This window comes from Crinia signifera, chromosome 1 (genome assembly GCF_055691185.1).
Source record: "Crinia signifera chromosome 1, ASM5569118v1, whole genome shotgun sequence".
In the NCBI taxonomy this organism is placed as follows: domain Eukaryota; kingdom Metazoa; phylum Chordata; class Amphibia; order Anura; family Myobatrachidae; genus Crinia; species Crinia signifera.
The window spans coordinates 317,296,671-317,323,729 of record NC_139217.1 but is presented as its reverse complement, the minus strand read 5'-3'; the positions used below and the strand labels follow the sequence as shown (position 1 = coordinate 317,323,729).

At 43.3% G+C, this 27,059-nt stretch overlaps 1 protein-coding gene across 3 annotated transcripts in view; it reads right to left on the bottom strand.

The window, feature by feature from the left end:
• Nucleotides 1–27,059, bottom strand: part of ERCC6L2 (ERCC excision repair 6 like 2) — a 151,312-nt gene that overhangs the window by 107,971 nt on the left and 16,282 nt on the right. For all 3 annotated transcript variants that reach the window (XM_083186960.1, XM_083186968.1, XM_083186976.1), the window contains 3 exons: nucleotides 5,957–6,150; nucleotides 4,862–5,023; nucleotides 3,184–3,391 (listed from right to left, as the gene is read on the bottom strand). In XM_083186960.1, the coding sequence (XP_083043086.1) occupies nucleotides 3,184–3,391; nucleotides 4,862–5,023; nucleotides 5,957–6,150 (564 nt within the window). The remainder of the gene's footprint in view (nucleotides 1–3,183; nucleotides 3,392–4,861; nucleotides 5,024–5,956; nucleotides 6,151–27,059) is intronic.

The following is a 27,059-nucleotide window of genomic DNA, read 5'->3' as shown; positions in this document are numbered from 1 at the left end:
GGACGGAGGTGGTACTGTCTCCGTGAATTGTTGTCAGTATAAGGACATCCCTCTTGTCCTTATATTTGACCAACAACATATTTTCGGTGCATATTCCCCTGCTTTCACCCCTTCTCATTACTTGGGCAATGTGCGTTTTTGGGAGGCCTCTTTGGTTCTTGCGCACAGTACCGCAAGCTGCTGTACCTCTTGAACCAAGGGCCTTAAACAGGGGGATGCTAGTGTAAAAGTTATCCACATAGAGGTGATAACCTTTATCCAGGAAGGGGTGCACTAAATCCCAGACAATCTTTCCACTAACACCTACGAGGGAGGGGGGGCATTCTGGCGGTTCAATTCTTGTGTCCTTCCCTTCATATACCCTAAACCTGTGGGTGTACCCTGAGGTACTTTCGCACAGCTTATACATTTTTATGCCATACCTTGCCCTCTTATTGGGAAGGTACTGGCGGAATTTAACCCTTCCTTTAAAATGTATAAGGGACTCGTCTATGCAAATGAATTTATCTGGGATGTACATGTCTTCAAATTTGGCACTGAAATGATCAATGACCGGCCTGACTTTGAATAGCCGGTCAAAGGTGGGATCATCTCTGGGTGGGCACTGTGCATTATCGTTGTAATGCAAAAATTTAAGGATCGTCTCAAATCGAGCCCGGGGCATGGCCATACGGTAAAATGGGGTGCTGTACAGAACATCTGTACTCCAATATTGCCTAATTTCTGGCTTTTTTACTATGCCCATATGAAACACCAGACCCCAAAACGTCATCATCTCTACTGCATCTACAGGGGTCCACCTAGCAAATGATGACGTGGGGTTTTGAGCAATAAACTGCTGGGCATATAAATTAGTTTGGTCCACCATTAAATTTATAAAATCATCAGAGAAAAATAATTTGAAAAAGTCAATTTCTCTGAGACCTGTGGAATCAAATTGGATTCCTGGCATGGCCAAAAACTCAGGAACCTGGGGCTCAAAATTGTCTGGTGGTGGGGTCCATACGAGATCAATTATTGGGGGGGGGTCTCAGCTGCTCTACGGGGGCGTCTTTGAGGGGGTCCCTCATCACCAGAGGAGGAAGAGGTGCTTAAGACGAATCCTTAAAATTCCCCGCTTGCCTCACTGGCTGTGTCAGAGTCAGAGGCAAGCATGGCATATGCCTCCTCCGCTGAATACATTCTTCTGGATGACTGGGATGACATTTGGGATGACATTTGGGATGCCATTTTTATTTTTGTGTTACTGGTAGTGAAATGTTTCAACACGTGTATAGTGTAGGGGGGGGTACAAACTTTATTTCAACCCGGGGGGTATGTAGTGTGTAGTGTGTATGTAGTGCAGAAAAAAAAAATACTTTATACAAAAAAAAAAATTGAAGGGGTTAAAAAAAAAAAAATTGAAGGGGTTAAAAAAAAAAAAAAAAAAGGTCCTGCGCCAAAAATTGAGCACAGATGTTGGTCAGTAACGTCCGTCACTGAACAGCGCTCAAAGGCAACAGGAATTTGATAAAAAAAAAAAAAAAAAATAGATCAACCCTGTGCCGAAAAAGCTGATCAGTGATGTACGTCACTGATCAGCGCACAGTGGCCACAGGACACACACAAAATCACAGTGTGTGTAAAAAAATTTTTTTAAAAAGACCCCACAGCACCCACAAAAAAAAAAAAGGTGATCAGTGATGCGACACTGATTACCAGTGAGGGGCAGCAGGTGCACAACCTTTGGTGCAACTGACAGTGCAACTGGCAGCAACTGACAGGTATATATAAAAAAAAAAAACCTCTGCACCCCCAAAAAGTTGCTGATCACCTCAGATATAGTGATCAGCACAAAAGGCGGGGGCAGCAGACACAAAATTTAGCACTCTCTATCACTCTCTGTCACTATCTCTCTCTATCTCTCACTATCTATCACACTGCAGCAGCAGCAGTGACAGGTATATATATATATATATAAAAAAAAACCTGCGCCCCCAAAAAGTTGCTGATCAGTTAATTTATACTGATCAGCACAAAAGGGGGGGCAGCAGTCAGTTATATAAAAAATATATAGCACAATCTGTCACTATCTCTATCTCTCTCTCTATCTCTCTCTATCTCTCTCTATCTCTCTATCTATAACTATCACACTGCAGCAGCACAAAATATAGCACTCTCTGTCACTAGGCCTCTCTATCTCTCTCTATCTCTCTCTATATCTCTATCTATAACTATATCACACTGCAGCAGCACAAAATATAGCACTCTCTGACACTATCTCTCTCTATTTCTCTATCTCTCTCTATCTAACGCTATTACACTGCAGCAGCACAAGTTCACAACACAGGAAGTCACAAGTAACAGGATCCAGGAAGCATCCAGCACACTACAAGCAGGATCCAGGAAGCATCCAGCACACTACAAGCAGTGATGAAGCAGTGATCAGGCAAGGTATTTGCAAGGATCAGGTAAGTATTTGGCAAGGTTCAGGTCAGTATACTGCGGCAGCTAGGCACGGTGACCGCACTGCACGCAATTCCAGACCGGAATGGCGTCTGCAGTGCAGTCACCGTTAGTTTAAATCCCCCTCCTTGGCTGTGATTGGTCCGTCGAACCAATCACGGCCTTTGGGGGCGGGCGGGGTGAGGTGGGGTGACACCAGTAACACCCTTACACCCCGCGGTGATTGGTGCTGTACTTTACAGCACCAATCACCTCCGATCCCGTGTCACCGGCGAACGTTATTCGCCGGTGACACAGGAAAATGCTGTGAATGGCTGTTCACACTGAACAGCCAATCACAGCGATCGCCGACGGGGGGGCGGCATCGCAGCCCCCCCTGGGCATGCACGGACATGTCTGCTGTCAGGGACAGCAGACATGTTGAAACTGTCACCGCGTCTATAGACGCGGTGACAGTTACAAGCCATGACGTACATTTACGCCATGTGTCGGGAAGTACTTCCCGACCATGACGTAAATGTACGTCAATTGTCGGGAAGGGGTTAAAAACCATTTGGTCTCTTCAGACATCCTTGAACAAAGACTGTTTTAAATGTTATGGCTGATGGCTGAGCATGGCCTGTTACATTTTAACATTGTACTGCTTTTCTAATTCATCATTCATAATTAAAATAATTTAAAAAAAAAATAATTCATCATTAGAGCTTAAAAGACAACACAAAATAATGTCATACACACCCGATCTTCCTTTTTTGGTAACTGGTTACTTATAAGAGACTTGGTACGTCTGAGGAATAATGAAGACATTTTCAGTGCCAGTTGTTGCATGGACTTTCTTCCTGTGGCCAGCTCCCGCTTGGTAGCATTGTGTCTTTGTCCTAGTTCTAATGGTTTTGAAAACTCCTCCTTGAATTTATTTTTGCCTCCTAAACATCCAGGCACAGCCCTAAATGGAGGTAATAAACATCTGTCATGTATTGGCAGCATTAAAGTACAGGAAAATGTCTAAAACATTAATTTCATGGTGGTAATCAATATAGTTAAGTCATTGACCAGAAGTGAAATAAAAATGAACTGTAAAAATACCCCCCAAAAATGTAACCGCACTCACAATAGGTAAATAGGGGGGTATTCAATCCCCGTTGCTATTTCCGAGGGAGGAAATAGCGTCAGGCGCCTATTCAATGCCGTCTTGTCCAACAGCATTGCAGAAGCAGATCGACAGAGCGGGCCTGAATTCGAAAGCTGTCAGGCCCGTTTTGTGGATTATGAATTGTCACGATCACGGCTGAATCTCGACAATCCATGGCCGTTTACGTGGACTTTCCTTCCTTTTCGCAGATCGTGAAGTGGGACATTGAATCCCACCTGGCGATATTCTGTTGAGCAAAATGAAAATGGGCCAGGGTCACGGCTGTCAGGACAGATCCACAGTTATGACCCGGGATTAAATATCCCCCACATTTTGCTGTGAAGTACACTAGATTTTTTTTCATAGCTGTGCTGGATTTTTTGCCAGACCTAAAAAAAATGGCAATGATTCCCTGATCAGTATTCAATTATGGGCGTTTTACCTATTTTTTAGTACATTTTCACCCATGCTGTTTCACTTTTTTGGAGAGGTGAATCAGCATGGACAAAAAAAAAACGGATGCAAAATTGGTCGAAAACAGACGCAAACTCACCAAAAGCACATGGATTCCTGCAAATTCCCCTATCCATGGTTTTTTGCTGATGCTGGATTTTTCGCCCAGGAGAAATTTTATAGGAGGTATTTAATTTGCCCCAAAAACAGGCAAAAATTACTGATTACATTTTCCCAGGGAAAATTTCAGCAAGGGTTGAATACCCCCCAAAGTCTTTCATTGTCAGATAATCTGTATTTTAGTTCAAAACGTACTTAAATGCCTGTTTAACTCCATCACGTTGTTCAATTTTTAAGTTCTCAATTTTAAAGTGATTTCTAAAATGAATGTGGCATACATGTAACAAAATTTAGCTGAGCAGCATGAAAAAGCTAAAAATATCATAACAAATCCATGTCAATCAATCTTCTTTTATACAGAAAGTTCTCCTTTGAGAATACTAGAACTCATTTTCTTGCCAACACATGAAGCAAACGTAACCTCTTTCAATTTATGTCAATTGACTTGTGTTTGAAACTGATAAAGTTATTGAATAAAACTTTGCTGTAGGGAGAAGAGCAAAGTAGTTTACATTACTCCACTCTGGGGTTGTGCCAATACAAATATATGTTAACAGGGTGAAAAATAAAGCTGTAGAAGTCACACACACACACAAAAAATCTTCATTAAAAACTAGGATGGATGGATGCTGGAAGCAAGGCAATACCTAAACTAAAATAGAGTTCTTTCATTAAAAACATGAGGTAAAAAAACAATTATGTTTCACCTACCAGTCAAGAACACACCACAGCTCCTCCATGTTATTCTGTAGTATAGTTCCTGTAAGTCCAATACGGATCTTACATTTTAAAGCTTTCATGGCCTGTGTCACACTTGCCTTTGGGTTTTTTATTCTGTGTGCTTCATCTACAAAGATGGCTGACCACTGTATACTGAACACAGAACAAAAGAACAAATGTCCTTAAATGCACATACAAATCAAGTAAAATCAATTTCCCTGCATGCACCCTGGTACTGTATCAGGCAAAAAAATCTTAACCTTAATTATACAAACATTAACACTATATTAAGGTAGAACAGAATAAATATACAACCAATATATAAGCAAATAACATCAGAAATAACAATAAATGTTCTATGAATATTAATACATATTTCTGTTGTAGGAATGCAACGCAACACAATTATGACCACTTATGCACATACTGTAGTCTAAAGCAATGGGGTGATAGATTGGCTTTGTAATTGCAGAGCTGCCACCCAGTAGGAAGCTCTAAATGGCTTGGAAGTTTCTACTGGTTCTAGCTAAATAAGTTTTACAGATAAGGTTGTCATAATTCTGTTACCTTATCCCATCAAACTGCAGGAAGAAACCAAACTGGTCTGGAAGGAGGTAAATATACTGTATAGCACTTGCATTGTACATAAATAAACTAAGGGCCTACAGTAAGTCAGACCTGATCGCCGGACAAATTTGTTCTCAAAATGGGCAAACCATGGCCCTTATTCAGATCTGATCAGAGGGCCCATGTGCACTGCAGGGGGGGGGGGCAATGTAACATGTGCCAAGAGAGTTAGATTTGGCGTAGTTTCTGTGCAGAGTAAATACTGGCTGCTTTATTCTTACACTGCAATTTAGATTTCAGTTTTTACACACCCCACCCAAATCAAATCTCTCTGCACATGTTACAATTGCCCATTTTGAGAACAAAATTGCACTGCGATAAAGTCTAAGTGTGCAACACATTACAAGTACTGTAAAAAGCATATTGCGCTAGATGTCACACAATACTATTATACAAAATTAGCTTTACGTTCAGCCACCTCAATCTTAATCTTAATTTACGTTGCAGCGATCCACATACCTGTTCAACTCATCTAAGCACAAGCGGAGAGTCTCATACGTAGTCAAACCAATTTCATATTTCCCTTGTTTCAATCGTGTTAGTTCAAAATCTTTTTTACTTCCATGAATAACGGTTACCTTGAAATGTCCCCATGTCTCTAACTCATCTCTCCAGTTATAGAGCACTGATAATGGTGACACAATTAGAAAAACCTGCAATTACATTTCATCTATTATTCACCATACAAATTAGCATTAAAACATTAATATTTGATTATAAGCAAAGTTAGTTACCACATGCTGAATATTTTTATAAAAAAAGTTGTAAATATAGACTAACCCAAAATGTTGCAAGAATATAATTTTTATTCACCAACTGAATCCTGATTAAACTGTGATATAACTTTACCTTTTTCTTGCCCAGTAAATTAACTGTGAACGGCATTAACCGATAGAATCTGGTATAAAGTAAGTTCCCGAACCTATGTATAAACATGGCTGTGGCACCCAAAAACAAGCTATTTATCTGGGTTTTCTTTTTGAGTCTGTTCATGCGGCAGGCTGCCTTAGGGGCTAAATAGCCCCGCTGCTTCAAATAGCTTGCAGTAACTTACCACAGCTAATTGAACTCCCCCTTAATTGTGTACAAAATATCTAACTTTACATATATTTTGAAAATTAAAAAAAAAACACCTAGAATTCAAGTTCAATCATTCTTACTCTAAAAAGTATTTATAACGAAGAAGATAATATGCCTAATGAGGTCTGAGCCCAAAAGCTCTTTCATATAAAGCGATACATGCACAGGATTATCTGTGTGGATAACACTTAAAATCCAACCACACAGAAAAGTCCATCACCTTCATTCCTGCTGCACTGATATATAGATGTGTCCTCATACATCTAAACTCTATGCAGCACTAGAAATCTTACAGATAACACGTGAGCGCAAAGTGAATCAGTAGCATGGAGCGTCTTCTTGTGCGACTTTATTCATTAAAAAGCATCTTATTCGCAAAGCAATGCAAACAGAACACACAAGCAACTTATGCTGATCAAAATGTTTACGGACTGCCTATAATTCTGTGTGTGACCAGGGGCGGATTTAGGGAGGAGGGCGCCCCTAGGCACAACAATAATGTTTACTAAGTAGGACAGTTTATAGGGGCAGAATCTGCATGTCCTATCCATTTACACTCTATTTAAGATGGAATATAGTACAGTACAGTGGATATTTTGCAGTGATTGGTACATTTTGGGCTGACAGTACTATCACAGGCATCCAAGTGCCGCCCCCAAACATGTGCCGCCCCTAGGCCGGTGCCTCACGTGCCTAATGGGAAATTCGGCTCTGTGTGTGACGGCATCTGCAAACAACATGCTACATTAGCGGTTTCCAGTAAAACACACTAACTTAGCATTTTGTATGCAGATACAGTCACAGTCGCGCACAGAGTATAAGCATGCTGCATATAGTTTTAACAGCTTAAACTGCATGTGGGCCCTATTAGCACTGTGTTGGGAATAAGAGTAATTTGTAATGGCAACATTCACATGGAAAGACTCTGATGAAGTCTTACAGACAAAACGCGTAGGGTTCCCACATTGACTATCGCATCAAAAAGATAAGGACTATTTTTCACTGTCTAGTTTCTATGTTTATTTAGATTTTTACCTATCCATATTTATTCTGTAATTTTAAAACATAACTCATGTATTTTTAATAAATAGTATACATTTTTAAAACAATGGGTGAAATTTAATAGGATGAGAGATTCAGAAATTGAGAAATCTCTAGGTTTTTTTTTAAAAGCGGCAATCATTTACACTGCAAAATCAAACTGGTTTTGCAGTGTAAATGATTGCCGCTTTAAAAAAACTGGCGATTTCTTACCAAATCTCTCACTTTCTGAAACTCTCATACTATTAAATTTCACCCCTATCTCATTTCACACATTTTTGATTTATATACTAGATCAGACCATTTCTAGATACCATAGGTCGCTAATACTTTTAATCAACCCTCTTTCTATATGATATAATTTAAAGGATAGGCTTATGAAAACAGATATTACTGGTAGGGGTATCCAACTGCCACTAAATACAGTTTCCAAACCTACAGGATGTTACAGCTGTTTTTCATGTGCCATGTGTAAACACATGGTAATATGTCCCACTTTTAAGCATCCACATTCAGAAGAATTATTTGACATCAGACATGTCATGAATTGTAAAACCACTCATGTAGTTTATGTGATAGTCTGCCCATGTGGTGTGTACTACATTGGACAGACCACTAGGTCATTTAGAGAAGGAATGGGGCTACAACAGTTGGCTATCAACCTGTCCATTTGTGGCAGGGAGGTAGATCAGCCGGTGGTGCCCCATTTTAAAATGATGGGTCATCCCATAGTTTCATTAAAATACTTAATGATCGACCACATTGCAAAATCTATGCTTGGTGGCAGTAGGGCTAAGCAGTTATTATTGCTCCTTGAGTCTAGATGGATATTTAGACTAGGGACAATCCAACCAGGAGGACTCAATGAAAAATTAGATTGGAAAAGTCTTACCTAATTTAATTTACATCTTCTATGATAAAGTAATTTATGATTATATTGGACTGTGCTTATAATTATTGTATGATCTTTGTCTCATAATAGTATGCTCTGTGACATATTCTTTACTGTTTTATATATGTACTTTAATGTTTTGTAACTTCTCGCTCAATTGCTTTCTGCGCTAAGTTACCCATGGCAACGGTTGTTGAGGAGGTGGTTGGTTTTGCATGTTCCTGGGTGCTGTCAGTTTTAAGTCAGCACCTGCAGACATGATGACTAGCCACTTCTCCTAACATACTGTATGTACATGGAGTCCAGCGCAGAGGCAACATGAGTTTGTACTATCTGGCCATCTAACTCCCTTTAGGAGTCATCTGCGCATGTCTCCTGCTGTTGTGTGGTTGTACCGCACTCCTTCCTGGTGCATGGAACGCAAACAGAGGGTTGCTTAGCAACATCCTCCGCGTCCGTGACCAGAAGTGAGCAGCGGTGACTTCCGGTGGGACGGTGCTCTGAGGTCCGGGGGAGCTGGCAACAACCGGTAGGTATAAGTGTGGTGGGGTTTGGGGTGCACACTTGCTGTAGGGGGGGTCTCAAGACAATAAAGTATCATGTTCCTAGGCACAGCAAGCAGGAGGAGTCACTCCTCCTGCTTGCTGTGCCTAGGAACATGATACTTTATTGTCTTGACAAAGGCCCCTAGAGGGTCGAAACGTCGACTGCTACTGTACATGGATATACAATAAATTGAAGCTGACTTGAGCAACATTTGGTGAGTGCCCTCGCTTTCTTGTTAAAGCAACTGGATATATACATGGTTATCCCAAAGGATTTCTTTAGTGGTGCACCCCAGCCTTTCAGGACCTCTGGATGTGAGTGCGGGACTCTCTGTCATATATATATATATATATATATATATATATATATATATATATATATATATATATATATACACACACACACACACACCAATCAAGGAGCAAAGTCTTTCTACAATCCTTACTCCAGTGGCTATAACATCTCTGTTCATGAATGTGAGCCTTTTTTGATGGATCCAATAAGAGAGTTTCAGATGTAAGCGCCTTAAAAAATAGTGTAATAATTTTATAATTTATTTTAAAAGATTCACTTGGGATAAATATTTACATGTCATATGTTTTTACTGGGTCTCTGATTAATATAATAAAATAAGTAGTTGTAGATCCATGTTAATTACAATTAGCATATCATTGGCGTTAAACTGCGATAATTACTCTAGTATACAAACATTTTAGTGGAAACATGGCATATTTAAGAGGGGTGACATTCATGGAACATATGACAGCAAAGTGGAATGTACCAGCTCCATTACAGTATGTGTTGTCAGATACATATCTTTAGTGCAGGATGGAAAAGTATGTTTAATTCATTTGAAGTGTTGGAAAGAACATAAGTGGTTTAATGTATTTGATTAAAAATAACTTTAGTGTTTAAAAGGATTAACACTGATATGTAACAGACTAAACCACACAAGGTACTCTGTATACACTCTGTAAATATAGAGAGAACGTTTTACAGGATTGAATTGTGAAGATTAAACCGCACGAGGACACATTAGAAATGTAGGGCGTTGTATTGACTCTGCAGGCTGTAGATCATATTTATTATTCTATACACAGTGAAAAAGTAAACTCTGTGAGCTGGCAGATTATAACATTGCAGGGTGGTCTACGGCTTTGGGATCTGTCTATACAAAATGGCAAAAGGATATATTTGGGTAGTCATGACCAGACATATCATATTGGAGGTAGGAAATACTGCTACTCCCAACTGGTTTTTAATTATTCACAGCAGCATTCCTTTTCAAAGCATGAACTCATACACCTAAAACATGAATATCTTGCTCCATACTGCATTGATTCTTGTGTGTTGCAAGTGGTTGTTCCTTTGAGGCCAGTGTGATAAAAATACAGGCCAACATTCGTGTAGTAGTTTAAACACCAAACACTACATCAAAATGAACTTTTGACATTACATTGTGACCCATGCTGAATATGATATTCTTGAACTCAAGGCGGTTTTGAAATAAAGTTTATATTTTAAACAATGAAAACAAAACTGCAAACCCCTCAGCGCTGTAATGGAATGACACATGCAGACAGATATATGAATTCAATTGTTTCTTGCGTCTGTGGCTCCGTCTAAAGTGGGTGGGAGCTGTTCATTTGTTTGGGCTCCAAGCCATTGCTGGACACTTTTCTCCCCATGCAGGCTTGCTGCATTTAAAGTACTCAAAAAGAGGATTTTGGTACTCACCGATAAATCCATTTCTCTGAGATCAGCAGGGGCCACTGGGAATCACTTCGGGTTTTGGAGCATGGTTAGCTGGGAGCTAGGCACTACTTAGTTTTAATACAGGGGAGACTAGCTCCTCCCCTCCAAGACCCATCATCCCCCAGTGAGAAAATTGGTAACTAGAGGAGATAGGAACAAAAAACGTTATAACAAACAACAATAACACAACAACCAGGCAAACGAGTAAACTGGACCCACGTACAGCCACAACGACCAGGATCCGCAGGCTGGGTTGGGCGCCCAGTGGCCCCTGCTGATCTCAGAGAAATGGATTTATCGGTGAGTACCAAAATCCTCTTTTCTCTGACATGCAGCAGGGGCCACTGGGAATCACTTCGGGGAGGTTCCAAAGACCAGGCCCCGGGTGGGAGAGCGCTGTGGATTCTGGAGGACCAAACGACCGAACGCTGTGGCAGAGTCAGCGAAGGTGTCGAAACTGTAAAAGCGCACAAACGTATTTACGGACGACCAAGTGGCCGCCCTGCAAATCTGTGCAACTGTAGCGCCTCGTCTTGCAGCCCAAGACGTGCTTACAGATCTGGTAGAGTGTGCCGTCAAGGAGGAAGGCGGAACTCTCCCCGCCTTTAAGTAGGCACCTCTGATTGTGAATTTAATCCATCTCGCTAATGTTTGTTTTGAAGCCGGACGTCCCCGGCGAAAAGCGTCGTACAACACGAACAAACTATCCGTCTTACGGATACGTCTAGTTCTAGACACATAAATCTTTAAGGCGCGCACAACATCCAACGATACTTGTTGAGAAGAGTCCCCTTGAAAAGCCGGTACCACTATAGGTTGGTTCATATGATATGAGGAAACTACTTTTGGGAGGAACGCAGAAGTCGTGCGTAGCTCCGCCCTGTCCTCATGAAAAATGAGATATGGAGCTCTGCAGGATAGAGCACTAAGCTCTGATACTCTGCGCGCAGAGGCCAGAGCTAGCAGAAGTACCGTCTTCCAACACAAGAACTTAAGTTCCACCCTTTCCAGCGGTTCGAAAGTCTCTGACTGGAGGAACGACAGGACCAAGTCTAGGTCCCATGGAGGAACAGGTGGAGCAAACGGTGGTTGCACTCTAAGGACCCCTTGCAAAAAGGTCTGGATCTCAGGCAATAGTGCTAACCTCCTTTGAAAAAGGATGGACAACGCTGAGATCTGTACCTTCAGCGATCCTAGCTTAAGGCCTGCATCCAGACCTCGTTGCAGGAACAACAATAAGCGAGAGAGCTTGAAATTTCGATAAGGCCAGCCTTTTTCCTCACACCACCTCGAATATGTGCGCCAAATCCGGTGGTAATGGGCTGCTGACGACGGTCTACGAGCCCTCAGCATGGTGGGAATTACCGAACGAGGTATGCCCTTCTCCCTCAACACCGCGGTCTCAACAGCCACGCCGTCAAATGGAGCTGTGTCAACTTTTGATGCCAAAATGGGCCCTGTTGTAGAAGGTCCTGGCGTAGCGGCAGCCGGACTTCGTCCACTGCCATCCTCTGAATGTCCGAGAACCATGACCGTCGAGGCCAAAAGGGCGCAATGAGAATCGCCTGAACTGATTCTCTCTTGAGCTTCTTCAAGACTGGCGCTAGGAGAGGCAGCGGAGGGAACAGGTAGACCAACCTGTAGTTCCACGGAGTTGATAGCGCGTCGATTGCTATTGCTCCTGGGTCTCTTGTGCGAGCCACATACCTCGGTAGCTGATGATTTTCCCGCGAGGCCATCAGGTCCACCTCGGGAGTGCCCCACTTCCTGGTGAGATCTTGAAACACCTCTGGGTGTAGGGACCATTCTCCTGGATGCAGACTCTTTCGGCTGAGAAAATCTGCTTCTACGTTTTCCACTCCTGGAAGGAACACCGCCATCAGAACCACCTTCCAACGTTCTGCCCAAAGAAGGATTCTTCTGACCTCTGTCATGGCCATTCTGCTGCGAGTTCCCCCTTGCCTGTTCACATAGGCCACTGCTGTCGCATTGTCCGAGCGGATCTTCACTGCGTGACCCTGAAGTAGATTCTCCGATCTGACCAGCGCATTGTAAATAGCCCTTAACTCCAATACATTGATCGGTAAGGTCTGTTCCTGGGTGGTCCATCTTCCTTGCATTCTGAGGTCTAGGAGGACCGCTCCCCAACCGCTCAGGCTGGCGTCCGTCGTCATTACCGTCCAATCGTGGATCGCGAAGCGACGGCCCTCGCTCAAGTGATCTCGCTGGAGCCACCAAGTCAAGGACAGACGGGCATGAGGGGATAACCGGATCTGTCTGTGAAGCAATAGATGAGAACCTGCTCCCTTCTTGAGAAGGTCCATCTGAAAAGTTCTGGAGTGAAAGCGTCCCCAGGCCAGTGCTGGAAAGGCCGACACCATCTTCCCCAGTAACTGCACACAAAAGTGTAAACTGACCCTCTGAGGTAGCAACACTCTTCGAGCTAGCTCCTGAATGGCCAAAATCTTTTCCTCCGGAAGAAAGATTCTCTGAGCCTCCGTGTCCAACCAAAGGCCCAGAAACCGAATCCTCTGAGTAGGGGTCAGCGAGGACTTCTTGTAATTCATTACCCAGCCTAAGCTGGTCAGCATCGAAATCGTCCTCCTGGTATGGTCCTCGAGCATCTGAACTAAAGGGGCCTTGACGAGAAGGTCGTCCAGATAAGGGATTATCGTCACCCCCTGGCTCCGAAGAGCGGCGATCGCCACTGACAGAGTCTTGGTGAACACTCTGGGGGCTGACGATAATCCGAAAGGTAGAGCCCTGAATTGAAAATGGTCTCTGCCCACTGCGAAGCGTAGAAAAATCTGGTGATGGCTGCAGATGGGGATATGCAGATAAGCATCCTTTATGTCCAGGGAGATCATATATTCCCCTGGCTCCAAGGAAGCTATTACTGAGTGGACTGACTCCATCTTGAATGGTTGGTGCGAGACCAGTAGGTTCAAGGCCTTGAGGTTTAGTATGGGTCGCACAGACCCATCCGGCTTCGGCACCACAAAGAGATTGGAGTAATACCCCAACCTTCTCTGTGAGACCGGAACCGGACAGATGACCTGAGAGTCCAACAGCATCTGTATAGCCAGGAGAATCCCTTCTCTCTTGACCGAGGATTCTGGCAGCGCAGTGGTGAAGAACCTGTTGGGAGGGGGAGCGTCGAACTGTATACGATAGCCCTCCGAAATAATCCTTCGAACCCAAGGATCCTCCGTTAGGGAGAACCATTGGGTTCTGAAGTAGGAGAGACGTGCTCCGACTGACCAGTCTCCCACTGAAGCTGGCAAACCGTCATGCTGCCGGCTTTGGGGGCTGTTTTGGCTCCTGGACCCGGAGGGTGGCCTGTGGACGAGATCTGGCTCTAGTACCTCTGGAGGATTGGAAGCCTCTTCCTCTGCCCCGAAAGGAACGTTGTGGACGAAAGGATTGAAAAGAGGGTCCCGCATACTGGCGTCTCTGAGGAGGTGCCGCTGTTGGCAAAAAAGCAGATTTTCCCCCGGTAGCCTGCGAAATCCATCTGTCCAGTTCTGGACCAAATAGAATATCACCCGCAAAGGGGAGACCCTCGACCGCTCTTTTAGATTCCGCGTCGGCCTGCCAAGACCGCAGCCACAAGGCCCGTCTCGCTGCAATGGCGTTCGCAGAGATGCGTGATGAAATAAGGGAAATATCCTTAGCCGCGTTCCAAGGAATCCCGCCGACTCCTTAATATGTTCCGCCAGTTGGCGAATCTCCTCTGCTGGCATCCCTGAGTCGAGGCCCTCAGTGATCAGCTCCGCCCACCTGGCGTTTGCCCTATTTACCCAGGCCGACACTATGGCCGGGCGAAGCTGGGCACCCGCCGCCGTATACATAGCTTTTAAGGTGGCCTCCATCTTTCGGTCTGACGGATCCTTGAGCGAACATGCCCCTGGGACTGGTAAGGTGGTCTTCTTGGATAACCTTGACACGGATGTGTCCACCGGAGGAGGTGTTTCCCACTTGCTCAAGGCTGCTGGCTCAAAAGGGTACATCGAAGGAAACCTCTTCGGTACCTGAAAACGCCTGTCCGGCCGCTTCCAGGCCTCTAGAAGCTGATCCTGGTTAGGGCAAGGAAACACCACAGAGGCTTTCTGTGTATTTCCAAATAAATCCAACTCCTGGGGAGCCGGAAGAGGATCCTCAGGCAAATGTAAAACCTCCTTAACTGCAAGAATAAGGGCTTCTATACCAACCGGAGTTGGCTCCGCCTCCTGAGGGGTGTCCTGTACCTTCTCCCACTCGCCCTCTTCCATCTCATCAAAGGCCTCAGGCTCCTCGTCGGTGTCCTCTCCCTGAAGCATCATCTGAAAAGGGCGCTTCTGGGTTAAGGGACCCGGCCTCTGGGGCTTGGCAAGGGCCCCTGCCAAGGAGTCCACTGACCTGGACAAAGCCGTAGCCCATGCAGGCTCTGCCCTGCGGGATACTGCCAACTCCGCAGATAATTTAGTCATAGTGCCAACTAAGGCTGCAGCCCACTGGGGGGCTGGCGTGTCGGTAGTTTGGGACCCTGACGGGGGGACCGCACAGGTCTGACAGACTGAAGTTCCCCCATCAGAGTATTGGGAGAACTTATTGGAACAAACTGTGCAGGTGAAAGACTTTTGAGCAGCTTTGGACCTGCTTGCCATGTCTGCACGTGGGCCACGGAGTCCTAAGGCACACACACACACACACACACACACACACACACCCACACAAGACAGTGGGTCACCCTAGGGCAATACCCAAATCCCCCCTGGGAGTGCGGGTCCTGGAAGGGAGTAAGTCCCTATAAACAAGTCAAATTGACAGAAAGTGCCCTGAAAGGGTTACTGTGGCTGCAGTCTGCAAGACAGGAGGAGAGAGCAGCATATTAACGTGTGTGTGTGTGTTAATAGGGCCGCGCCATGCCCCCTCAGCGCGCACCTTCCCCCCCCTCCTCACCGCAGCCTTGCCTGTGCCCTGCTTAGGAAGGGGACAGAGTTTTTCCCGGCGCCTGGAGGGCTTGCTGCGCCTGTCTATTAGGCGTGCTATAAATCCCCCCTTGCGCCGCCATTAACCCCCGCCGCGCCAGTCAAGATGGCGGCGGCGCCCTGCAGGGACAGCGCTGCCCGCGTGTAGAGGCTAGGGACAGGTGGGGGCTAGTACGCGCGCCCTTTCAAAGGCGCGCTCAGACCCCCGCCGCAGCCGCCATTAACCCCTTCCGCCGCGCCAGTGTTAGCGCGGCGTCTGCCGGATCAGCGCTGCGGCGTCTGTGTACAAATTACAAGACATGGGTCTTACTCACCCCTCTGCTGAGGTCTGTAGTAGCGTCTGGCAATCCTCTTTATGGAGGGTGGCAGGAGCGCTGAGATGTCGCGGCAGGTGCCTTTGAAGAGGCCCTGACTGACAGCCTGGGAAAAACCCAGGGGCGCTGGAAACCCGGACCCTAGCTTTTGAATAAGCAGGGAAGGGATCCTCAAAGTGTAGATGAAGATTTTTGAGAATAAAGACTGCAAATAATTAGAGTAGTGCAGGAGCAGTGAGAGCTGTGACTAGCTCCCTCAGGCACAATTTTCTCACTGGGGGATGATGGGTCTTGGAGGGGAGGAGCTAGTCTCCCCTGTATTAAAACTAAGTAGTGCCTAGCTCCCAGCTAACCATGCTCCAAAACCCGAAGTGATTCCCAGTGGCCCCTGCTGCATGTCAGAGAAAGCACCATTTTATACATGAGGTGCGAGTAGAAAACTGTAATAAATGACAGGCACCCAAGAACAATGGAATAGTTCCCATTGCTTTACATGGGAGCTACAGGTGCGGGAAACTGCTGAATTCACCCCATAGAGTCTGGCACAGAGTTTTGGGGTCAGAATATAGTCAAAATGTGTTCATTGTTTATTGAGTGAATACATGTCACCTAGGAAGCTAGTGGCAGAGAACAATTTGGACTGTCCTGGGGAACTGCTAAGCAAACTTTGTTTCCCTACACTTCACAGCTCCAGCTTAATGAATGCTCTACCAATTAGTTTTGTATAGGTAATCATATTGCACATCACATAGTTGCCCACTCTGGACTTTTTTTTACACGTAAATGTGCATGTTTTTAATGTTATTGCATAGAAGACCAATACTAAACGTACATATTTTTCATGTTATTACATTAAAACCTAAATGTGCATGTTTTTTAATGTTATTACATGGAACAGAAGACTATCACAATTTAAAAATGTAGGGTCAAATGTAATAGGATGAAAGATTCAGAAAGTGAGAGATATGGTAAGAAATCTCCAGGTGTTTTTAAAGCGGCAATCATTTACACTGCAAAACCAGTTAGATTTTGAAGTGTACTTCTAGGTAACACACTGAACACACTGAACATCTCCTCTGTACTGCAGAGCATTACATCTATTGTGTGGGATTGATTTGTACTTCTAGGTAACACACTGAACATCTCCTCTGTACTGCAGAGCATTACATCTATTGTGTGGGATTGATTTGTACTTCTAGGTAAAACACTAAACATCTCCTCTGTGTACTTTACAACAGTACCTAGCCTGTGTGTAGGGAGGAATTTATTTTAGTCTAGGTGATATATAGAATCCTGGAATGCTAGTTTTGTTTTTCTAAGCCACTTTTATTGCTATGTGTTGTAGGGGGTGGGGACTAAACGAGTGGATTCCAATTATTGGGAATTGGGAACTCATGCATTTTTAGAGTACTTAAGTAGTCATTGCATACGGCTGTGGCCGGATAGGCTGTGGGCCGATTTTATCTGTGGGCCTAGATTGAAGTGGGCCGTTATTAAAGTGGGAAAACTGATTCATAACTACAGCGTTATACCAGCGTTAAGTGAAACTGAAGGACAAAACAACAACGGAGAAAACCAAAGTCTGCTTTGAGTGAGTTAAATTCATTCACACAACATACTACTCCTGGCTGCTTAATCTGGCAATTCAACCATAACATCAGCATTTTACATTTGCAAACAACTTTTACTATCACTGTTAAAGCTTGTACTTGCACTGTCTGTTTGGAAAATGACCAGCTGTACCTCTAATGACCTCCCCTCTCCTGCTCTTCCATTGATAGTAGGTGTCCTCTTTCTCTATACATCCTCTCTGGGTGAGCTTATGTGCTCACTCAACTTCCACTATCACATCTATGCTGATAACAGTGAAATCTACCTCTCCTCTCCTGATCTCTCTCCCTCTATCCTCACTCATATCTCTAACTGTCTCTCTGCTGTCTACTCTTGGATGACCCAGCGCTTTTTTAAACTTAAAATATCAAAGACTAAGCTGTCATCTTCCCACCCTCCTGCATAAAACCTGACCATCGCTTATCCTAACCTACTGTTTATGCCCACTTCTTCCCCTTCTGTGTCACCCCTGTCTGTCTATCCCTCCCCTTTAGAATGTAAGCTCTCACGAGCAGGGCCCTCTCTCCTCATGTGCCTTTCTTAGAATATATAAACCTCTGCCACCCTGATGATTGCTTCAGTGTCCTGCACCCCTGATGCAACTATCCATATTAACCATGTACTTGTCCTAAACTGTCTTGTACTGTAATTTGATATGTGTTTTTGATTATAACTATGCTCTGTAAAGCGCTGCGGAATATGTATGCGACCTGCCACCCTGATGATTGCTTCAGTGTCCTGTCCCCTGATGCAACTATCCATTTTTACCATGTACTTGTCCTAAACTGTCTTGTACTGTAATTTGATATGTGTTTTTGCTCCTAATTATGCTTTGTAAAGCGCTGCGGAATCTGTGTGCGCTATATAAGAAACTGTTAATAAATAAATAATAAATAAGTGTAACTTATTACCGCTTTAAAAAAAACCTGGAGATTTCTTACCAATTCTATCATCCTATTAAATTTCACCCGTAATGTTCTTACTGCAATTAATTATGTCTTCACTAATCAACCTATTGCATCAAAAACTAAGGGAACTATTCAGATCCTTCTGGAAAAATCATTAGATGGTGAGTGACCTTCCAATTACATTTCCTCCTTGCAGACGCATGCAAGGAGATGTGTTACCGTACACATCCCCTTGTTCGTCCGGGCAGTGTTTACATGTTCGCTAGGCTGCGAGTACACACAGTCTAGCGAACAAGTCTGAATCAGGCCCTTAGTGCATAAAAGCATGCCTACAATGTCAAGATGCTCAGTTGTTCAGACCAAACAAAAATGAAATGTGATCTAAGTGACTTTGTTCATGTAATGGCTGTCCGTGCCATATAGTGTTCTTGGAGTAACTTAAAAGTTAGTCTTGGGATTTACCTGCATAATATCTGTATAGTTTACAGAGAATAGTGTACAAAACAAATCAAAATCACGACATACACTTGTGTGTTGTAATCAAAGAATTCCAAACTGAAACAAGTATGAGAGGAATCAACAGGACAATGCACAAAGGATAGCTAAGAAATCATTGGCTATTCAAAAATGTAAAATCACTAACTAGACATATATGATAGGCAATTACAATGAACAATGAAATAAAAATATAAGTTTAGCTTATTTTGGCATACATTTACATGTACAGATATTTGTATGGCCTCCCATGTCAGAATCCAAAATCAGTTCAATAGATCCAGAACGTAACTTATTTAAACATTTGGGAATAGAGGTATTTATTTCCCAGTTCATAATTGGCCCCTATTAATGATTTGAAAACATGTCCCAAAGTCTAATATCAGATAAAACTGATCCAAACACCTTGTCAGATCAAGGATACACTCACATTCATTTCCCTATATAGTGAGCAACAATACCAGAGGTCTTCGAGATTCTGCCTGTGGCCAAGAAACAATAAAGCATGCAAAGGGTAGACATTGGAAGTATCCAAAGCTCATATTAAGAGACATCATTTATACGTTTGTCCAAATCTGCAGGTCAGTGCAGGAGTAGAAGTTGTTTGTTTTTCCACTACGTATGTGCTGTGGAGAGAAGAGGTCTTTCAAAGTGCAAATTCTGTAGTGTGATGAGGTTACTAGATCTATAAACGGATATGTCTGTCTTTGTTCTCATTTTAGACGTTTCTATGCAAAGAACAGATCTGGATCTAGACCTGGAAAACATATTTAAAATAAACAAGCAAACTAACTGGTTCCAGCATGCACAGCATCATAATACCAACTACAACATTTAGGTTAAAGGTGAACTTAAAATGTGCATTTATTGAGGTCGAGGATAAAGAAAATGGAAGGTACCCGGGGCCAGAATTGGACCTACATACAGAAGATTATGGGTGCATATCCAGAATTGATCCAGGTATACGCAAGAATGGAATTGAAGTATCATACCCATTTTAAGTGGATCGCCACTTGCAATAGAGGAGGTCTAACTGGACTGTATTGGGGCCTTTTCATACTGGCAAAGTTCAGAATGGCTGTGTTGGCACAACTCCTGGCTATGCAGAGTTGGAGAGTAGCATTAATACGAGCATCTGTTTCAAGGGTCATCATGTGCAGTATAAGCTGGTGTGTAAGCGTGCTGATGATAATGATGAGTACCTGTAGTAGTAAACCAAGTAGTAGTAGGGAGGGAGAAGAGGAGAAGGTCTGTAAAGATGTGGACAAATCTGAAGACAGGATAATAAGAATATCTGGATCACATTATAGGTTTAATTTGGATGCAAAGTGGTCCATACATAAGTGTCCGTATACATCTCAATATGCCAGGCAGCGTGAGAAGTCTGGTGCGAGTGAGCCAGCTTGTTCTGTATAACTCTGTTGGTGTTGCATTGTAACAAAGGCATTTACAAAAAAAAAAAAAAAAGTGCCCGACATTAGCAGAGTCTCACCAGTCCTAACACTCTGAGAAGGGGCTGCAGAAACAATGTATGCTGATGTGCACGGCTGCCAGATTGCTTTGCCCACCACCCTGGCATGTGATATGGAGCTCTATGGTACCGTAATAACAATAGTAATTATACCCATCAGTAACAGTCCAACCTATCACTCTGGCAACACACTGGGGTATGTATGCAATCTGACACATTTAGGAGGTTATTCTGGTTCTATTTGACCAGAACCACTGCAAGCTCCTGCGAGTGAGTTGCCCTTGCGAATGGCGCCACCCATTCGCAAGGGCGACTCACTCGACGGGTCTTGCAAATGGATGTTACACAGTAACATCCATTCGCAGGGCAGGGGGAACCTCCCACATCCTTCAGTGGTCGGCGACCACTGAAAGATGTGGAAGGTGCACGCATATAAAAGTGACTTTGAAGTCATTTACCTATGCTTGCCTGCTGGGAAGGAAATGGCGGGCAGCTGACTTACGGTGATGTCAGCCGCCAGCCCCCTGCACTAGCATCATGGCCTTACTAGTATGAGAGCCCAGCGTTCTCAAGGAGTGCCCATGAAAGGATAGAAGTTCCCGTAGGCTAATGGGGCTGCCCCCCGCCCGCTGTCCTGGGTGCGTGCACCTTAACAATACTTATCACTATGCCATATACAAAAATCGCCAGTCTTCCATCTACAGACAACTTTCTCCGAACTGTCCAAATTGAATTGTGACACATTCAATATGAACAGAGGTTGCACTGTGAAAGCAAACCAGCAACAAAAACAAATGAAAATATAATAAAACATTTTTTTTTATCTACAAAGCATAAAGTCTTCTAGCTCACTAAGGGGTAGATTTATTAAGCTCGGTGAAGTGATAAACTGTCTGGTTTTTATCACCGACCACTCAGCTCCTACCTGTGAAGCTACAGGCTTGGTTTGAAAAATAACAGGTAAGAGCTGATTGGCCGGTGATAAAAACCAGACAGTTTATCACTTCACTGAGCTTAATAAATCTACCCCTAAAACCTTATAAAGAATCAACCGGGGTTAGGACAGTACGTGTTCTGGGTCTCATTCTAAAAGAAACAGAATGGAAAACCATGACATTTTACAAATCTTTCATTCACACACCACAAAGCAAGCACAAAGGCACAAGGCCCCCCAGCCCCTCACAAGAGAAAAGTGCTTGTACTCAACTCCCTTAAGCCTCCGTGCATTAAGAAAAGAAGGGTGGCAAGGCATTCATCTCCATTTCATGCACCTCATATATGCTACCACAACTTTAAGCACAAAATGAAGGAGCACATAACAGCTATGTATTTATACTAAGATTTCTCTGAACAAAGTATAGGCTCTAGCAGGCAAATCCAATCCTGTCCCTGACCTCCTAAATCCATCACTGAATAATGCCAGTAATCTCAGAAGTATACTTTTGTAGGCTGAAAATCACACAGGACAAAGCCTGGCACCTGTGTAATCTACACACCGAACAGTCACTGGAATATCTTTACCATTTACATTGTCAGCTTCTGTTGTAGTATAAAATAGTGTATAGTGTAAAATGAAATGCGTTGACATTTTAAGATTACTGTAATACACTTCCTTGCATGCCTGCAAAGTATAACAATGCAAGAAAACAGTGTATGTCAATGTGACACAGAAAACCTTCAACATCAGGGTGTAAAGATGTTGTTTCATGATTAGTTGATACTCGTACAAACATTTTTCTAAGGATTTAAGTGGACCTGTCTCCCAGACAACTACCATTAAGCAGATACTACAACAGTTAATAAATACAAGTTATATTTACAGTGTTAGAATTGTATATTCATATAAACTGACATTTGCCTGTGAGACCACCACCAACGTATTCCATAGTCACCGCTGTACCAAACCCTACAACAAGGAGGGGGCCATTGAAGGACAGTGTTGAACCATGGGCCCACCATCCTATTCTTTATTTTTTAAATCTTCCTAACAGAAGTGGCTGTGCTGACAGCACTGAAATATCAATGAACAGAAGAGACCAATACGAGAGTACAGCTTGCAGTGTTTGTGTCAAAGGCTGCGGTGATTAAACCAGCTGAAACACATAGGCATCATGGATGGTGTAATTGTTAGCATTACTGCCTCACAGTGCAGAGGTCATGGGTTCAATACCCCCCATGGCCCTAACTGTGCAGAGTTTGTATATTCTCCCCGTGCTTTCACGGGTTTGCTCCGGGTACTCCGGTTTCCTTCCACAATCCAAAAATATACTGGTAGGTTATTTGGCTACCAACAAAAATTAACCCTAGAATGTCTGTGTGTGTGCATGCATGTGCATGTGGTAGGGAATATAGACTGTAAGCTCCACCGGGGCAGGGACTGCTGCAGAATATGAGTGCGCTATAAGAAACTGTTAGTAAATAAATAAACAAACTGTCACACGTGCCAGCAAAGTATGTTATGGTGACCGCATGGATGGTCAGTTGTCATTATATAGGGAGAAGGGAGGGCTTATTTTGTCATCAACATTTAAGCCACTTATATGTGCTGGGAAGCCAAGGGGTTTCGCAGTGCTCACTTTGGGGCAGATGTACTAAGCCTTGGAGATGTATAAAGTGGAGAGAGATAAACTGCCAACCTATCAGCTCATAATGGTTATTTTACAAACACAGACTAAAACATGTGTACAATAGCGGAAAGGATTGGCACAAGCAGATTTAGAGAATTTTTAGGTCGATTCGATTCATTAACCAACATAGCTGCTTCATCCACTAAATTACTGGCAATGTCTGGTTGGTGGTGCTCCCAAAAAGATGTTCAGCACTATAACTGAAAAAGGGGGTCACGAGGATGACTACAAGAGAACATACACACATAAATGTGACAAAATGTAAATATTAATATAAAATATAACTTAATGTATTTAAAGCTAAAATAGGTAAGCGCGTCAATTCACAATCACAGCAATATTAATAAGCAATGCTAATTCTGCAGTCACTGTGTGGTGGTATTCCAAATAGGTATATCCGAGACTGGCGAAATGAAGGAATAATGTATGAACATAAACTACCTGGTTAAAGGTTTTGATCAAAATTAATTAGCACAAATGCATAACATAAATATAGGTGGTTATCAATTTGTGACATGTGACACACAGAGACATCCTCCGTCCATACAGTCAATGGTATAGATTCCAAACAATGAGTGGGGTAATATTAATGAAGAATACCCTCCATGGGGATTTCTAGAGGTCAAAGAGTAAATAGTATAATTTCCCTGGAAAAAAAGTAGAATAAGATGGAGAACCTTGGCTGGACAGAAAGTGCTTCTACTTTCCTAGAAAATTACAGACTTAAACATGGCAGCTATGAGCTCATTGAGTGGTACTTTATCTCTCTCCAATGCTTGCTACATCTGCCCCTAAAAGGAGCATAAAACATTTTCTTGAAAGCACTGTTCAATGCTGTATTTGTGGGCAGGTTACAGTCTAAATGGTTGACAGTGTCTAGGTATAGAGCCGACACATCTACACCAAATGGTTAACATGCACAAAAACAACACAAGTTTTAACAATAAAAGTTCCAAGAAATCCATCTCGACCTTTTCATGTTTCCACCTATATGTCTATGTTGACAATCTGCATGTCGACCGTTAGTGTCAGCTTAATGACTGTCTATCTATCTATCTATCTATCTATCTATCAACCACATACCTGCAAGGATGCAACCATATAAATGTAACTATAGTACTGGGGAAATCAACTTTGTAGACGAGTGCCAGAACAGCTTGTCCCACCACTGCTATGATGTACATTATAACAATGGAAGTGACAAACCAATGATAGTATTATCACCAGTGCAGTCATCATTGGTTACCTTTGTACTTGTGGTTACAAATGCTTCATTGAACAACACTCTACATTATCTGTCTAGTTTTATGTAAGATTTATCTCTTATATAGCTTAAAGGTGCCCATACACGTTACAGTTATTGTATACAATATTGTATACAATATCGCATCTCATCCGATCTTGGTTTTGCGATGACATCAGATGAGATCTAGTACAAAAAGTATGTGCAGCACATACTTTTTGTACTAGATCTCATCTCATCTGATGTCATTGCAAAACCGAGATCGGATGAGATGCGATATTGTATACAATATTGTATACAATAATTGTAACGTGTATGGGCACCTTTAGAATACTTACTAAGTACATCATTTTTGGCCACCTGCTGTTGCAAGTAGAACAAACTGATTTTTAAAATAAGCCATCACAAACCTGGATTTTTTTTCTGAAGATGCATAAGTATGCAACTAATATAAATAACGTTTACAGTGGTATAGCAGGTCAACATTGTTGATTCTTGGCTGTTTAAGCAGGGCGCTGCACTATGCCCAATTTTTTAATAGGCAAGCCCCTCTAGCAGCCTCCTGCTACAACAGCCTGCTTGTCCGTCGCCGCCGATGCTCTAAAGGCCCATACACACTTACCGACTTTGGGCTGAAAGCCACTCATAACAGCAACTTCATACCTCCCAACTTTCGCCGATCAGCAGGCGGGAAGTTGCTGCTGCGCGCCGGAGGCGTGCGTTGAAATTTTCGGGGGCGTGGCCTAATTTGGGGCGTGGTCTATACTCGCAGCTCCCCCGCGAGGCCACGCCCCCATTTTGCCGCTATGGGGGCATGACCCAGAGGCTCTGTGAGCCTCTAGCCATGCCCCCAGCTACGGGAATAGACACTGTGCGCATGCGCACAGCGTTTATTCCCCGCTGCTTAGCAGCTGACAGGGGGGACTCCCAACAGCCCCCCCACACCACGGGACACTGCCGCCCGCGGGTGGGACAGCGGGACAGGCCCTGACAATCGGGACTGTCCCGATAAAATCGGGACTGTTGGGAGGTATGCAACTTTGAGTGGCTTTCAGCTCAAAGCCGCCCAGTGTTTATTGGCTGGCGGTGAGCGGTGATGCGCGCTCCCGCATCATGGCCAGAAAAGCCATTTATCTGTTGATATTACCAGCAGATGAGCAGCTTTGAGGAAGCCGTCCTTCCCCCTGCTGATGGGCCGGACAGGGGAAAGTTGCTCAGTGTGTATGCACTGAGCGGTTTTCCCCCTAGCGATGATACCGATCATCGCTGTTCATACATGCTGGGCAAAGTCGACCCAGTGTGTATGGACCTTTAGGGGAAGCCCAGCGCTGCCGTAGATGCCTAGTCCGTCCCTGTGACATTGGCGGGCCAGGCCAGCCACCAACATTGAAGTTGGTTGGCCCGGCCTGTCCCCCTCATGTTACCTCCTTACCCCAGGGCCCTGCCCTGATCCTAGAAGGAGCACTAAATATAGGGCAGTATTCAATGCTCAGGGTTCACCGTTTTTTTGGGGGGGGAATCGGGCTGTTTTCACTCTCTACGGTGAATCTTTTTCACTGAAAATCTGATTCACCCTATTCAATGTTCACTGTTCGCCGAAAGTGAACAGTGAATGCCAGCCAGTTCTCCGCTTCATGATTCGCTGCAATTCGCTGGTGTATTTCAATGGGGCTTTCCCTGGGATTCGCCGAGAGTGTATTCAATGCGAGGATGGAGAACTGCTTTCACTATCATTTTCGCCATGATTCACCGTTTTTCATTCGTCATCTTTTTAAGGTGAACTGGAATGTGTTCTTTTAAAATAAAGGTTTTTTTTTTGGGGGGGGGGGGGGGGGGGGGGGGTTTGTGTAGAAAAATCAGTAATTTTATTATGGGGCATGCTATTTGCATTATATATATATATATATATATATATATATATATATATATATATATATATATATATATATATATATATATATATATATATATATATATATATATATATATATATATATATATATATATATATATATATATATATATAAAAATAAAATTCTTGTTGATCCGGCACTCTCCTTAGTGTGGTATAGATTGCCCAGGTGCAAGTGTCTGGAAGAATTGCAGCACTCAAAGGGTCTTGTAAATAAAGTTTTCTTTTGTATTTAAATCAGATTGCAGACATCATACAAGTCATATACAGTGTTTTACAAGCATAACTTGTTGCCCCGACGTTTCAATGCCGTTATAGGCATTTTTATCAAGGGCCCATGTTGTAAAGGATAGATGCATCTATCCTTTACAACATGGGCCCTTGATAAAAATGCCTATAACGGCATTGAAACGTCGGGGCAACCACCTATGCTTGTAAAACACTGTATATGACTTGTATGATGTCTGCAATCTGATTTAAATACAAAAGAAAACTTTATTTACAAGACCCTTTGAGTGCCGCAATTCTTCCAGACATATATATATATATATATATATATATATATATATATATATAAATATATATATATTTTTTTACACATGACTTCACAGGGGGGCGGGGAGCCACTCATTAGATATTCACTGCGCCTGGTCCCGCTCATTACATATGCATGAGTGGGATCAGTGCAGCGCTCCCT